Source organism: Larimichthys crocea, chromosome XXII (genome assembly GCF_000972845.2).
Source record: "Larimichthys crocea isolate SSNF chromosome XXII, L_crocea_2.0, whole genome shotgun sequence".
Taxonomy (NCBI): Eukaryota; Metazoa; Chordata; class Actinopteri; family Sciaenidae; genus Larimichthys; species Larimichthys crocea.
In genome coordinates this window covers 22,834,942-22,852,104 of record NC_040032.1, presented here as the reverse complement: position 1 = coordinate 22,852,104, position 17,163 = coordinate 22,834,942, and the positions used below count along the sequence as shown (strand labels likewise).

At 42.8% G+C, this 17,163-nt stretch overlaps 1 protein-coding gene across 1 annotated transcript in view; it reads left to right on the top strand.

Moving 5' to 3' along the window:
- Positions 1-17,163, top strand: part of LOC104932693 (contactin-associated protein-like 4) — a 66,333-nt gene that overhangs the window by 14,082 nt on the left and 35,088 nt on the right. Inside the window, exons 2-5 of the mRNA XM_027273518.1 lie at positions 2,754-2,864; positions 8,828-9,021; positions 12,095-12,242; positions 14,759-14,962. Of these exons, the coding sequence (XP_027129319.1) occupies positions 2,754-2,864; positions 8,828-9,021; positions 12,095-12,242; positions 14,759-14,962 (657 nt within the window). The remainder of the gene's footprint in view (positions 1-2,753; positions 2,865-8,827; positions 9,022-12,094; positions 12,243-14,758; positions 14,963-17,163) is intronic.

Genomic DNA, 17,163 nt, shown 5'->3' with positions numbered 1-17,163 from the left:
ACAGAGTGTGACTTTAAAATATGTAAAATATGCTTGTTGGACAGACACATTGATGTTTGCTTTCCTCTGACTTGCACAAATACAGCAAAAGGAGTCAGGGTTGTTTAGGCGTTTTTGACAAGAAGTAGCAGCAGCAGACATGATCTGGAACAAAGGAAATGTATACCAAACACTAAGATGGAATAGTTACAAGCTTTGAAAACTACAAAACCTACAAGGTTAAAGGAACAGCAGCACAGATCCTCTTCATTCTACTATGCCAGCTTTCTGTTTGCAGATATTGACAGTACTGAACTATTGGGAGCTGCACACACCTCTCACTGCACTGTCTCATTGTGACTGCACAGACAAGTTGCCACGTAGCTGTAGATGAGTCCAATCGTTGCTGTGGAGAAAAAAATTGACGTACTGCAATTTTGTAATCAGCATGCCGATTTTAGTTTTAATCAAATCTAACTCAACAGAATTTTTTTTTCAAATTGTTCCCCAGTGTAATGGATGGATTGTGTCTTCTCAGTAAGACCTCTGAGGGTGAACGAACATGTGCAGTTTCGTTTCTTCCTTTGGGTAACGATGGAGTCTTTGCTCAGCGTGCTCTCAGGACGTCACTCTGCATAAAAATGACATTTAAATACCAAAAAAAAAAAAAAGTAAAATGTCATGTAAATGTACATTGCATGAACTATTTATGCTGCTGTCTCTCTCTCTCGCTTCTCATTTTTGTCCTTGTATTAAACTTTAATGAGTGCATTAGTGGCAGGGAAAAGGACTTACTGTACATTTCATTACTTCATGTTTCAAAGAAAAGGATTCAGAATAAGTCTGTCGTTTTTTTCATTTTTAGAACAAATATGCAAATTTAATTGGAATGGAGAGCAGCCTTGGCTCCGGCTCTTGTCTGTGGATTGTGCAAGTTTGCAGAAAATATCTTTTATTATGGTTTATGGAGGATTACGGCTCATGTTTAGGGCACAACCCCTCTGTGAGATTACCGTGCTCATAGATGCATGGTTTAATGGACCTTTGAAGAGTTCTGCTGCTGTTTATTGAAGCAGCAGATGCTCATTGTGGATGCTTTGTTGTAGATGGAGAGGTAAAGACGATGGGAGGTGAAACTCACTCTGCTGGATGTGCAAGCTGACAAGGTGGAGAAGACTAATGATCCACGATATCTCTGTTCGGGCCAAAGGCTGTCAAGCTGGCGCTCAGAAATACTTCTGCAGTGTGTTTAGAGCAGATGTGAACGGGAAAAACTGTGTTAGGTGTGAGAAAAGAGTGAGGAACCAACAGCATCGTGCGTTTCATGGACGTGATCAACAGGGAAATAACATGAGGCTTATTAAATTAAACTTAGTCAAAGCTCGAGCACACAGATTGTATTTAATGTTGATATCCAGCTCAAAGCTCCAACATCTGTGCACTTTATCTCCTAATAAACACACATAGTTGGCAGCTGGTTCAGGGGAGCGTCTCTAAGTAAAGAGAATATTTGATTAGAAAATGCAGAGTCGATACTTGAAAGGTCTTCCCTACAGAAAATGAAAGAAACATCTTTATAGTTTCAGGTGTGTGCTGAGTTCAGACTGATCGCTTAACTGAGCCTACGTCTTTATCAGCCTCTTAACATCCAGGTTTTTTATTCGTATCCCATCCTTTGGTTGTGGAATTGTATCATCAAATAAGCTGTGGTAACGTAACAAGAGCAAATCACGCATCACACACTGACAACCTCACAAAGCTCCACGGTAAATTTCAGGCTCACAGGATGAAAACTGTCGACCGAACAACCAGTCATAGAGCTGCTGGTTGAGAAAAACCAACATGAATAAAACATTATGAGTTGAGGGGTAAAAAATAAATAAATAAAAGTGTGCAGGTGGACAGAAATGATAACAGGGCACGGGCAGAGTCTCTCTGACAGGGCTAAAGCTTCAACTCCACCAGGCACGGCTGCAACACGGCCGGGTGAGCTGATCCGAGCCCGTCCCGGACGATAAACGTAACTCAACCAGAAGCGCCGCAGAAGGATCAACATTCATTTACAGAGAATGACTGTAACTCCACAGTTTGAAAAAACAAAATTACTGTAAACAGTTTGAGTTATCTTCAACAACTTCAGACCAATTATTGTTTAATAGAAAACAGAGGTGGAACGTGCAAAGGCAGGTGGAGACCCAGGTGGAGGTCCAGAACTGACAAGAAGGAGCAGAGCAGCTGGAACAGGCAACAAAGCTCACAAGAAACCCAAAGTGTGACACCACACCAGATACTGAACAACATGGTGCAGTCTGAGACGGTGAGCCGGTCTTTTATACTGCAGAGGTTGATTAGATGATGAGGAACAGGTGGTGATGTGCTCAGACAGGTGAGAGAGAAACTGGAGGCCACGCCCAGCGACACACACAGAGAGAGACAAAACACTGGGATCGAGGAGGCAGGCAGCTTCATCAGATCATATAAAGTCTGTCAGAGTTAATGTGGTCTGAAAAGCCTCCTCTGACGTCACTCCGGTGTCCAGTTTGTTAACAAACGTGTCTGCTCTGTCAGGCTGTTAGCACACTGTTTTATCGAGTTTCATCGTGGTCCAAAAGCTGTTTACACAAAGCTGAGATAAGGCCTGATGAGGATTAGGCTCCTTAAATCTGAAATCAAAGAGCGCGTTCTTTACTGTGAGACGACTGAAGGAAGATCTACAACAGTCTGTGGTAACTGATTTTAAATCTCCTGTCCCTTCTGCTGTCTGTGGTTCACAGAGGTTTGTCACAGTCCGCTGGTGTCCAACCTCCTGCCATCATCCTTCAGAAGCTCCTCACAGCTGTCTGGCAGCCACGGGCCAGGATTCGCCAAGCTGAACCGGAGGGAAGGTGAGTGAGTCTCTGGCCGGGTATTGAAGCAATATTACATGAGAGGGGTGTGCTTTAGTGCCATTGTTGGCATGGCCGTCAGTGAAGAGACACTTTCTGATTGTGCAAACTAAACCTTGCTGGTTTAATCTGGAGATACCTGCAGAAAAATGTTTCCATGAGAGATTTACAAACTTTCCATGTAAACTAGTAGCAGCATGGAGGATGTGATCCAAACATTAACAAAAGATAGATGCAATCTGGAGGAGCCATTTGTGTATAATTTATGATTTAACCACGAGGGGGAGTTTTGTATCTTTGTGTTTACTAATCACAAATGGGCACCAGGGCAGGGCCGGTCCTGGCTATGGGCAATGTGGGCGGCCGCCCAGGGCACAAATGTGGCCAGGACCGGCGCTGCACCAGGGTTATTAATTAGGTAGTAGGTGGAGGGCAGCACACGGTTCTTCATCCAAAGGGAAGACGAATGTGAAAGTTTGATTATGTTTTGATGAAAACGTGTCATGAACGCATCATCAGCTTCAGTCCTTCGGCGGTTCGATCTCCGGTGCCCTTGAGCAAGATACTGAAACTGCTCCTGATGCTGTCCAACTTGACATTAAACTTTACACGTACTCTAAGAGCGTGAATAAGAAAAGAGAAGGAAGAAACAAGAGACGAAGAAGAAGCTGTGGCTGTCTGGGATCATCAGCCTGATAAACCACAGCATCCAAAAGAACACACTGGAAATACTTCAAGGCACGACTCGGATCTCGCCTCACCCAAAGAGATTTGGGTGAATATTAGCTACCTAAGTAGATTATATACTGTCTGGTCTTGGATTTGGTTTTGACTCGTCTCAGCCCCGTAAAGTCTTGGTCTTGTCTCGGTCTCGATGCACTCTGGTCTCGGTCACGACAACACTTCACTAGTGTTTCTAAGCTCCCATTGCATACTGTGTTTAAAGAGAATATACTGAGATTAAGGTAAATTAAAGATTAGCATGACATCGTCATATCTGACTGATCATCAGCGACTGTTCCTAAGAGGCCGGCGTTGTCTCTGTCCTGTGAACACAGCGTGAGCTCTCCTTCAGTGTTCACATGTAAAATTTAGCACTTTAACATTAATAACTTATCGCTGCACTCTCTCTCTCTCTTCTTTTCTTCATCTCTGGTTGTAAGCTGTAAAAATGGAGGTCCCCCCCCCCTCGGTTTCTGTTCTGATGTGTTGCAGCGGCGCCACTCACCTCGTTCATTTTGAATTCGCCTGCCTGCAGGACGCACAGCGCTCGAAGACGAGTCTCAGCTGGATTCACACAGACAGACAGACAGACAGACAGACAGACAGACAGACAGTGCATCACATGCTTCGCAAAAGGTTTGCTCGTCACGGGAAGAACTGACAACAAAGTTGAAGACAAAGCAAACACGTGCTGATAGAACGGTTTTTAGAAAACACGCCTTAGAGTTGGCTGAGACAAGAGCTGGATGGAAGCGCTGTGATGTCTTTGTCTTTCGACACAACAAAAGAGGATCTGGATGCTTTTCACCACCTGGGAGACGGCAGGAAGCACAGTCTGCAGGTTGCCTCCGTGGTGTGTTTGATGGCAGAAGCTGTGAGCAAACACACCCGCTGTGTTCTTTCACTTCAGTCAGGCCCACTCTGTCTGTTCACCGATTGGAGTCTGATCTGCGTTAAGGAGGATCAGATGCTTGTAAAGGATGATCAGATGCATCCGAATGGCAAAACATAAGTTATTTATCCGCACAGAAGAAAAAGATGAAACAAGAAAGAATGTGAAGGACAGTGAAGACGTGCTCTGGTTTTTTATCTGCCGCCCAAACAAAGAAAATAGACGCTGGTGAATAAAAACACACATTAAATACTCCCCGAACATCAATTCAACATTAACACGGTAATAAGAAAAGTATTATTGATTCATATCTTCTAACCCCATGATGCGTCTCATTTTAAAACAATTCCCAGTGATTCAAAACAAAATAAAGTCTTGAGCTTTGCATTGCAGATCATTTAAGTTGATGAAATAGAAATGACATCGTTACGTTAATATCCGTCTCACTGCTGGAGATGGATGCTGTTTTGCGAGAGTGGAGGGGTTCATCGAAGAGTCGGCATGACGGACTGTCCAGGTTTCTATACAGTACATAAGTTGCCAACCTACCTCATTACTGTTGTTTATTCTAACAATGTGGGTTGCTTGAAACTTCATCACATAATAATCACCAGTAAACTTAAGGACCAAAATGTTTCCCACTGCCCAGATGCCCAGACAGAGGCTGTTTTCTGGGGGAGTGTTTGCCGAAGAGTCGGCAGGATGGACTGTCCAGGTTTCTCATATAAGTTGTCAAAGACACAACCTACTACCACGTTACTGTTGTTTGCTATAACAATGTGGGTTGCTTGAAATTTAGTAAACAGCAGGACTTAACCGTTTCCCACTGCCCGGACAGAAGCTGTTTTCTGGGGGACAGTTCGCCGAAGAGTCGGCAGGGGGGGCTGATCGGGGTCGCCAACTTTTCCACATAAATTCGAAGATCTTTTCTCATACAAGTTGCCAAAGACACAATGTACTACCACATTACTGTTATGACAATGTGGGTTGCTTGAAATGTCATCACATTATCACCATCAGTGCTCTCACTGCCCAGACGAGTCTATTTTTGGGGGAAGTTCGCCAAAGAGTCGGTCGGAAGGACTCAGGATCAGGTCGCAGTGACTTTTCCACATATAAATTTGTTTGTTTTTTCACATGTAGCTGTATTGTTGTTTGTTCTTATAAATGAAATTGCTTTTTACAACAGTTTATGTTGTTTTTTGTTTTTTATCAAACTTGGTTTAAAAGGCTACAAATGCTGCAATTTCAAATATTAGAGAAATTAAAGAAGTTTTGTTTTTTAAAATGAAATCAACTTCTAATAGACAATTTCTTTTGTTTTTTAAAATGAAATCAACTTCTAATAGACAATTTCTTTCTGTTTTTGAGATCGAGCTGGTTCTCAGTGGACTGCAGCAACACTGTTTTACTTGCCTACATCTGATTTAAAGTGCTATAGATATTAAATATGCACATATAGATAATCCATATACATCTCCCCTGTTTCATAATGGTGAGCGGTAGCTTATTATCTTGTCTGTGATTGTTTTTGCTGACAGTAACACCTCACTGGGTACAACGGCTTATTAATTCTCAGCTTGAGATTTGAATTGAATTCGACTGATCAAACTGATGCAGTCTTGAGAGCGACAACACACACCTCAGACGTAGAAATAAAGATAAAAAAATTGCTTCAGTTCCTGAATCCCAGCTGTTCTCTGCAGAAATCCTTGAATAAATTAAAACCTGCTCGTTCTCGTCTCCTCCAGCTGCTCCTCGTCTTCGATCGTCATCCTCGGAGGAGTTGCCTCATTCGGAGTTAATTTACCAGCAAAACGAGCAGAGACTCTCCGAGGCAACGCGCCTTCTGCTTCTTACAAACACAGTCTTGTTGCACTATTGACCTGCGTATTAACCTGTGAAGGAACATTGTTAATCACTGGCCCTCAGCCACATCCTTGATCAACCATTAATTACTCATTACAAAGCTTATAAAATAAAAGCCGCATGTTATAAAAGCTTTTCAAATTAAAGCACCTTTGTAGTAGGATTATGCTGAGAGTTGCTGAGATAAGACAGACTTTAATGATCCCACAGCAGGAAATTCACTTGTCACAGCAGCTCGTATACACAAGCTGGATAAGAATCTTGATATCCAATCCCTGGATGTTCACCGGCCTGGTCTGGGGCGTCTTCCTCCTAAACTCAATCACCATCTCCTTTGTCTTGCTGTCGTTGATGCAAAGGTGGTTGCGATTGCACCAGTCGAGGAAGTCTGTGATGACCCCCCTGTACTCAACAAAGTTAATATCCAATCTAAACTACCAGCAGCTTCTAACCGTTGGAATTTATCTAGGGGATTTCATTCTGGGCAGACAGATACGTGGGTACAGCCTCGATATTGGGTTCAAAACACTAATCTCTGGCAGTGCTGTTAGTCATCCAAGTTGGGAACCAAAATTACAACATATTCCTCAGGTGAGAAAGTCACTTTATGAGATGCTGGCTCCAACAAACAACCCAGACATCTCCGGAAACGGAATAGAAAGTGGGGTTCTGATTCCTTTTAATGTGCATTCTGGTGAAAGTTTCTGGCTCCTTTGAGAAGATACAAAAGGTATAAACAAGCACCTGAAGGCTCGACCTCTGACTGGACTGATAACCAAGTGGCTCAATTGGCAGAGAGCCCAGACTCCAAAGTTCTTTCAGAAGAACTTTTGTTCCAGACGTCGATACATTTCTACAATCTGTTTCTACAAAGTTTAGTGACAAAATGATGGCATGGTTGTTGTTATTAGTTACAGGTTTGTCTTTAAAGTCACTCACGAGTGACAAACACAACTTTATGAGGACCATTTCTGGAAAATGTGGACAGCTTGAGGGTTAGGACTTGGTTTTAGGGTTAGTTTATTGTTTCCTCCCTCACTGCCTCTGCTTTGTCGAAGACTCTCCCTATTGACTTGGAGAGAAATGGTGGTCATGGGGATTAGATCCAGAGACGCTTCAGGGGTAAGATGGTTGATGTTAGTCATTCAAGTACATAGTTAACAAAAGGGGAGAATAATGCTGATCATTGGGATGCTGAGAGGATGCTGCAGGGTTTGTTCAGTCTTTTTAAAGGAAATCGTTCAAGTTTTCATCAAAACAAAAGACACGTTGGGTCCATTTCATTTGTTTTAATGCAACATTGCAGAGAAATCATTTTTTTGGTGATTTATCTCCTCCAGTTTCGGAGTGTAATCCCACTGTGGTAAATATGGACAGCTGTACTCGTCAGCCAAACATCAAGCGAGGTCAGCAACACAAAACACAGCAGCAGCTGTAGCTTGCTCTGTCAACGTCCTCTTCTCCTCTGCCATTATGCCCAAAGACGCTGCTGAGCCCTGTTACAATTTCTTGTTTGCTAACAGCAGCTACAGCTGTCAGCAGTTTACTTCACTGTCCATCATAAACTCTGTAAATCACAGAGTGATAAAACATGAAATAAAATATGATCCAGTTTCACCAGAATCAGTGAAATAGTTGCTGCTGTGTGACTTAGTGCCGTAAAGCGTTACGTACTTCTCCCGACCCGGAGCCCAAAGTTACATAGTGTGAGAACAGACGTACGAATGACAGAGACACCGTTCAGCTGATCACAGGTCAGTGTGGGTCAACAGGATTTAAATCTTTTTTTACGGTAGCTGCATTGTTAACTGCCTTTCGTGGCACATTGTCAAGTTTGCTTGCGTCACTGACTGTTGAAAACTGTGAAACCAAACACAGGATTTGACTCACACCTCTTTTACGCTTCTGTGAATGCATGGGCGTGTCCGGTATGAAAGAAACAAAATGGTGATTCACTTGTGGAAACATTCCTACACAGTGCTGCTTCTTGTGGTCCCAAAGTTTTTTAATTATAAATGACAGTTAAAGGATTTAATGAAGATCTTCTTCTCATGGAGACAAAGTACGAATACATGCATGCAGTCAAATCTGTCGTACTGCAGAAAAATGTCACTTTGGTATGACTCTGCACTTTCACTTGCACACAAACACGCACACGCCTTTTGGCATTTTAATTATTTAATGTGTCTTCCTCTTATGGTCTCTGCCCCGGTGCTCAGATTATATGAACGTCTGCTATGAACCGGCCATTTTAATATTGTATAAGGCTTCCAGTGTTAAACCGTAAATGTGTCGGCTGCAGCAACTGTCCTTAAGCTGCAGATTAAAACTCTTTTGACTGTTCCAAATTAAACATCAAAGAAATGATTTGATAAAACATTTTGAGCTCAAGGCTTTTTAAAGTCTGGAAAAGTTTGTGTGTGATGAAATAAGTTCAGCCAGATTTGTCTCACACCGACGTTTCTCTGTCTGCTTCCAGGAGCTGGAGGTTGGTCTCCTCCGACTTCAGACAGATATCAGTGGTTGGAGGTCGATTTGGGCGAGCGGACACAAATCACTGCTGTCGCTACGCAAGGTCGCTATGGCAGCTCTGATTGGCTGACGGCGTACCTGCTGATGTTCAGCGACACAGGACACAACTGGAGGCAGTATCGACAAGAAGACAGCATCGGGGTGAGTGTCACTGTGGTGAATATGCTCACTAGTCCAGCAGCAGTCAGCCCAGCTCGGCGTCTGTCTTTCAGCCTTTTATTTCACCAAGCTCTCACCAAACACTAAAAGTCAGTCCCACATTTACTCAGTTTCCTTGATCAACGTCCTTTTCAACTCTGTCATCGTGTCCATTGAGGCTGCTGAGCCCAGTTACATTGCCCACTTGCCCAGCTCCTGTTCTGGCACAACACCATGTCCTGTTAAACCTCCTCTTGCTGCAAAGGGTGACTTAAAAAAACAGTGAGAAACCCCCAAGACCCCTCAAACAGCAAAAAGGGTTCTTTAGGATATGTATCAAGAACCAGTTTTTCTTCGAGTGTATGTTAAATTATTTTTATTGTGTCTGAAGTAGATCTATTTAGAAATCAGACTCATAAAAGGTGATAAATGTGACCACAACACACCAACAACGTGTTGTATGTTCTATGGCACTAGACGTAGCAGACGATAAAGAACAAAGCTCCAACAGAAAGTCTGAAGCATCCTGAAAACTACAGCTTTCCACCAGTCTGCTGTTCATTAGCAACCATCATTAATCCCCCTCCCCCTTTATTAATGATGACTTAGGTTTATTAGATCGGCTAACTAATCCCTGCATGAGAGCGGCACAATTAATTGAACAATGAGCTTTCCAGACGAGTTCTGCCACTGCACAGAGACAGAGAGAGAATCACAACACTCCAGTTCATTCACATTTACCAAACCTAGGTAGAGGCAGTCAGGCATTACCTGAAAACTCTCCCCATTCCAGCCATGCTGTGGCGAACGGCTTCAATTTAAACTCGATAAGACTCTCACAGTGAGCGTCAGGCTAAGACTCCTTCACAGAGAGAAAACAGACAAAGCTTAAAAGCTTGTTGATTTCACACTCAGCATAAATCAGGATAAATCCGCAGCATGTCTCAAAAGTCCTTCCGAAGCTCCACATATTAGTCAGCCTACTTTATTGTGGCTTTCGGGGGAACACGGTCGACCGCCGAGCTGCTTCATCAGTCACAATTCCTCCAGGACCTCTCTTTCTTTTAAGCCTAGAGGCCAGAGTTTGTGAGGCTGAGTAATCTCTTGTTCTCTGATTTTTTTCCTCTCTTTCTCTGCAAAGGCGTTAACAATCAGGCGACATAGCATCTGTGAATCGTTAATGAAGGTAAAGGAAGTAAACAGGTACGACAGGTGAGAGGAGGAAGTGAGAAACTAGACACTTGCATTAGGAAGAAGTGAAGATGTGGAGCTGGATTTAAATTCAGACACATTTTAAAACGTTTTTTTGTACCAGGCTGTAAACATGTTTATTTCTGCTGTGAAGTTGGACATTTGAACATGGGGACTTATGGAGACTGACTCACTTCTGTAGCCAGCCTCAAGTGGACGTTAGAGGAACTGCAGTTTTTTTTTTGGCCCTCCAAAGGTCTAGACCAGGTTACTGCCGGGTCTAGACCTTACTCTCTCCTCAACATGAGTATGCGCTCAGCACCGGAAACCCACAAACGTTGGCCGTTGCGCCGTGGGGGTTTGCTGCTTTGGCTGATGCTTGGAGGTTAAAATATCCATCGGCTTTTTTTATTTAACCAGGAAAGATCCCAGTTAGATTAAAAATCTAGTCTTGACTGCAACAAGTTCATAGATATAGTGGGAGCAACCCAAGAATTGGCTTGTATATGAAAAACAATGTGTGCACCTGCAGGTTCAGCTCAGACTGCTTCAACTTAATTTAAATCTCGGTTCTTTGAGCACGCTCTGTACATGTGGCTTTAAAAATAATCAATCAGAGTTAACCGGTTCAATAACTGGAGCGATGTTCTGTGGTCTGCTCTTGGCATTATAAAACAACATGAGCTTTACTTCAGGTTTTCTGCACAGCGTTAAATGTTTGACTGTTACTTAAAATGTTTTATTCCAGCTCTGACTTTATCTCAAACCCGCTCCCTCTTTTTTTTACTTCCCTTCCCTCTTGTCTGTAATAAAAGCCTCCCTTTGGAGGATTTTCTACCTCCACCAAGTCGTATTTCAAAAAGCCAACGTGTCACCTAAATAAAGTGTTGTTCTCTTCGGCCTCCTCAGCAGGAAGCAGTCATTTGTGGAGGTTAGGAGGAGAGATCAGTGAGAACACAGACGGGAATTTATTCAGATAAGTCAACATGTCGCAGCAGCACGCAGAGATGCAAACATGCAGATGAGCTCGAGGAAATCAGCGCTCGTGTGTTAACCGTCAGCCTCATTTAAAATCATCGTATCGACCCTGTTCAGGATTTCGGTTCACTAATCTTATCTTGCTCACCTCCAGAGGGAGGTCAGAGGTCAGGATGAGCTGCAGACCAGCAGCCCCCGGAGGAAGGATAGGAAGGATTCAAGGACATTTCAGCTGAGTAGATGTCCTCCGTCTGAAGAAGGGCAATGCTCACTAAGCCATCCTGCAGCCCGGTGCTGAAATCCTGCAGTATAATTGCAGGTTGAGTTGACAATCTTTGCATATAAATCATAAGTGTTTGAGGACAAAGAAAGATGAAAATGGAAAACAGATACTGACTGACAAAGATATCAAGATTCAGACTCGGACACAATCAAACAAACTATTGTTTACTTGCTGTTTTCTGAACACGTATGAGAGGGCGGAAGATCAAGTCTAACTCGAAGCTTTAAAGTGAAACAATCCAGAGAGATTGTGGCAGCGTTGCAGAGGTTAATAAATGTTATTCTCCACGGACCGAGTGTTTACCAAAGCGTCTAAAACATATGAAACTACAACTAGCGCTTCACAAATCTAATTTTCTACCTGATTGAGAAACTGTTCACCGAGAACGTGGCCCCATCTCCACAATATTCCCTTCATTAAGAGGAAAATCAAACGTATCACAGCTCACAGAAGCTTTGGAGATTGCACTTCAGCTTCAGTGAGAAAGATGAAAGAACTTATTTAATCTGGACGACAATAAAAGATCCACAGGGAGGAATTCCACATCTATCTGTGTGGCACAGGTGGATGGAAAGACAGTAAACTAGCTGTTGTTGCTGCTGTTGATGTGTTTTTTTTTTTCAGGCCTTTCCAGGTAACAGTAACGCAGACAGCGTGGTCCAGCACAAGCTCCAGCACCCCGTGATCGCTCGCTACGTACGCCTGATCCCCCTGGACTGGAATCCCAATGGACGGATTGGACTCAGACTGGAGACCTACGGATGTCCTTACAGTCAGTTTGGGTCTTTTTTTTTAATCCTCCACTTACAGACACAAACTGAAGGAGAGTCATGTGCTTCAAAGTAGGACGCTGTAGCTGCTCGTCTGTCTGAAAAACCAAGCTGGGACTGTTTAATCTTAAAGGGTTTCTTCACTGGACGTTGCATATTAAAGGTTGTGCATGTACAAAAAGAGAGATTTACCGACAGCGCCCTAGTTTAATTGACCAAGCTGCCTTTTTTTCGATGAGTTGGGAGTTGCAATGCAACAACTATACTTTTTGATGCTACAATTATAGTCTGAGGAAAAGGAAAAAACCTGTTTGGAAACAGGTGTTATGTCCTCGAGAGGATTGCATGCTGTCTTGGTGAGCGCTCATTATAAATGTTGCAACCTATAGCTACTTTCCTGACTGTAAATATTAGAAAATGAAACTAGCTCATCGCTGCATCCCTGGTTGGGAGGGAGAACATGCTGCATCAGATCATGAACTCATAATTTCGTGTTACAGAGAAACATGACAGACTACAAATAGGACCCACGACCAATCACAGCTTTCCATCCTTCATTGCGAAGGAGGCGCTCGACGTAAACTAAAAAACTGTCAGTGTAAAGTGTCAAGTTTATTACACTTGAATAAATTAGTTGACATAACAGTTTGTTGACTCAACTTATTGTGTCAAATAATTATGACTAGAAAAAAATCTGTTGGTTGAACTTATTCTATCAAGTTATTTTTAACTTCTTCTAATTATAATAGAGATTCCCAAAACTTTCCACCTACAAATTTACTATAAAATCCACATTAAAATGAGTCCATCCTAAATATTTACACATGAAACAATCATGAATTGTATTTTAACTCCAATCTGTCAGGAGCAGATTGAACATCTACTTTCTTTAATTATTTTTGTTGAATATCCGACAACAATACTCATTTCCAGTGTTTTATGTTTATGTTAAGTAGTTTAGATTCGACTGGGATGACATAATTAGTCGAGCACGAATAACCGTGATGCATCGTGACATTTCCATTATCTGAGATGACATTCACAGTATTTCTCTTCAATGAATGAGTTTGTCTTTTCTCATCCGCCCGTATCCTTTGGCATTTTTAATCAGCTGCTTTGGCTGACACGAGGCAGAGGAGGGCATGCAGCATCCCTCCACTCCTTTGTTTATTCTTTTTGCCTACAGGACGACTCAACTTCCACCTCACAAGAGCAAAAACTTTTATTTGAAATATCCAGCATGTTTAATGCGCATATACACATGGAAACCCACCTTATACATAAACAATATACATACAGCGCTAATTGGAGATGAGGAGCAGATGGGAAGGAGGCAGCAGATCATGGTTAGTTAGGACTGTGGGAGCCTACCTGGAACGTGATGGACAGGTGAGAAGTGGGCTGAGACAAAAATAGAAACAAGTTGGACAGAGAAGAAGAAGAAGAAGAAGAAGTGAGGTCGGAGGAAACAACAGCTGTGGTCATGACTCTTCCTACGTTTGCTGTTTGTTTGAAAAAAGTTTCATTATGTTACACGACAGAAGTAATCTGTCTGTAAGAAGTCAAGCCAGTGTGCAAAGTTAATTAGTTCTTTCACAGACTTGTCACGCAAATCCATCTAAGCAGTTGGATAAAAACAAAACAATAAAACGCTCCAACTCTGAAGACAAAGATAGTGAGAACTGAGAAACGCCGCACGAGTAAAACCATGAAATTGTCACGACGTGAGGCACTAAAACAAATCGATCCGTGAAACGCTGTTATAAAAAAAATCTAATCTTTTTGTAATCCTGGTGCAAGAATGAATTCTCTTTGAAATATAAAGTCATTTTAAAATCAAAACATGGAAAATAAAGTCCTGATCTTTGTATGGTAGATAGTTTAACTTGTCAACAATATCCAGAACCAGAAACATATATCATTACGTCGATATCTATGATTTTATTTTGGTGGGTTTCTCACATGATATCACATAATCACCATCAGTACACAGAGGGACTTGGAGGCTGTTTTCTGGGGGGAAGTTCGCTGAAGAGTCATGACCATGCAGCCCCAACTTTTCCACATAAATCTGAAGATGTTTTCTCATAGATGCCATGCCAGCACATCATAGATAAACAGAGGGACTTACATGGCTCTTTCTGTCCGAAATGGAGGCTTTAATTAATTTAAAAGGTAAAGAGGAGTTGAAATAATTTAAATGTTTGTTTGCTGCATCACTGTCAGTAATTGATGCTTTGATAGTGACGCTGTAGCAGCACGATGACAGGCAGCGTTGGCGTATCATTTTCTTCGGCGTGTCGTGACAGACGCTCTGTGGTCTGTAATCTGCTGAAACATTAGCTCCTCCGTAAAGTGTCCACACTTTGTTTACGCTTGATCACTCACTCCGACTGTCTGTCTACAGAAATGATAGTAATATTTAACAAATGTGGTTTTGATGTGTTCATCTGAAGCTCTTACATATATTTGATCATGCACGCTCTCTGAGGAACGTTTGTTTTTTTCCTTCTTTCAGACTCGGACGTGGTGAACTTTGACGGCCGCAGCGGCCTCCTCTACAGGTTGAGTCTCCAGCTGAGGCAGGCGTCCAAGGAGAGCTTCTCTCTGAAGTTTAAAACCCTGAGGAACTCCGGGATACTGCTTCACGCAGAGGGAAAGGGCGAGCACAGCCTCACCCTGGAGCTCGAGAAAGGAAAGCTTCTCCTGCTCCTCCAAAAAGGTACGACTCTAAAAGTCATCCTGGGGCTGCATCGAGTATTAAAACCTCTGATATCATGCGTACTGTGATTTTCTTTGCTCTTCTACCTGCAGATTTCTTCACCTCCGTTCGTCTGCTGGTGCTTATGCGCAGTATTTGTTATTGAAAGGGATGCTCTGCTGATTTTACATACGAAGTGCACTTTACTTGTCATGAGCATCCTGTGCAGATTCATGTTATCTTCAGCTCTGCAGGGTGTGAGGATGCCGTCTCTCATCGAACAAGGTTCCAGATGTTACAAAGTGAAGGCGTGGGGCTCGACCCACACTAGATACTAGAAGTCAGGCTATCTGATCATATTACTTTTAATCTGTCTCTCCTTTCAGCTTCATGAAAGTGCCGTACTAAATTGCTGAGGCGCACATCTTTCGTCGGTGGTTGTTTGGCATGCATATTTTGTCATTCTGTTGATTTACGTGGCGGTGACAAGCGTCAGAGAAATGTTTCCACTCACAGTCACCTCGTCTCGCTTTTACTGATTCTTCATTTCAGTTGCATCTAAACTGCTGAGCTCATGTTCCTGCAGTTCATGCAGCTTCTGCGCTCAGCTGCACCTCGAGTTCATATCCGTCCCTCCCGAAGTCAAGCTGTTTAATAGCTGACTAGTCCAGCAGCAGTCAGCCCAGCTCGGCGTCTGTCTTTCAGCCTTTTATTTCACCAACCACTAAAAGTCAGTCCCACATTTACTCTTGTCCGGCGGCTTCTTGCTCGCTCACTCTCTCCTCTTCTTTTCACTCCGGTTCTTGCACAACACTGCCTCTACTCCCCATCAGCATTCCCCCTTTGCTCCGGGCCTGTAAACCTCTTGGTACAAACACTAACACTCCCCCGGCGCTCTGAGCTCACAGTCAACATTGACAATCAACGATTGTACCTGGGGCACAAATTTACATAGTAGGGCTTCAGATTTGAACCTATGCGGAACACGTCATTACTGTGTGTCCTTTGGCGATTGGCTACAGAAATGCACATGAATCTAATGTAGATTACATACTGTAATGCATACACGTAACGCATTAGAGTAAAGTTGTTAGTTCAGTTTGCTCTGCGGCACTAAAGACTAAAGTTGTCAGCCTCTCTTATTCCAGCCTCCTTCAAAACTTTAGAAACAAAGGTAATTAACTAATCTGTACCTTTACCTCCAGTCAATTCTCATTACTGTGTGTGCTGGCCTGGGCTCCACCGTAACGCCCCATTATGAGAGTTTTGTTCCCCCGTGTACCCTAAGCAGCCTTCAGCAGCACTTAACAACAGACACTTAGTTCCACTCTGTTTGCCCGGAGCCGTCCAAACTATTTGAATAAATACATTGGCTTATTAAAATTAATGCGCTCTCTCCAAAAGCATCCCATTTCCCCGCTGCTATACATTCATCAAAATGTCGGTTCACAGTCCTGTAGCTCACTGGCTCATAATTAAACTTTTTTTTTTGGTGAACGTAAATATACGAGGGATCAATGTTCGCTGATCTCGTGCCTTCTGGCTGAACTTCTGTTTGTTAACGAATGAAAGTTTCAGGAAGGAAGGTGGGATAAAACTTAGAAAATAAGAAAACAAGCTCGCCTGAATATGAATTATGAGCAGTGATTCACAGATGAGGATCAGTTTTACAACTAATTTGCTCTCAGATGGGAAATTCTTTGGATGCAGAGGTCATTTTGTGTGAGAGTAAACCTGAAAGTTGGATCTTTTGGTGCTTTATCCGTGTGGTCCACTTATGACCCGAAGGAAGAGTCTCAAATTCTCCCCAAAGGAGTCGACAGGAGCCGCCTGTGGAGCTCAGAGTCTCAGGGAGAAGCTGTTGAAATGGAGAAGATTGATTTGTGGGCGGATTAAAAACTGCCTGGGCTGGAGGTTCAATTGCCGTTGGAGCCTCCATCAAGTAATCACACACTGATGGGAGCAGGAAAGTGTCTGGCCTCGCTCGATTTTTATTCGTTTGTTTGTTTTCTTAATACAAAATCAAAAATCTTGAGCATCGGGAGCTTTTTTAGCACTCGTATACACACGATTGAATGTGAAGATGTTTAGATTGTAAAGAGTGGAGAATAAAAACAGATGCTGGGTGGACCCTGCCCTTCTCGTTACACTGTCAAATATATGTGTAAATGTGTAAATGCAAATTCAGGGATGGCCTGCCATCTAGACAGTCCTGCCTCTGT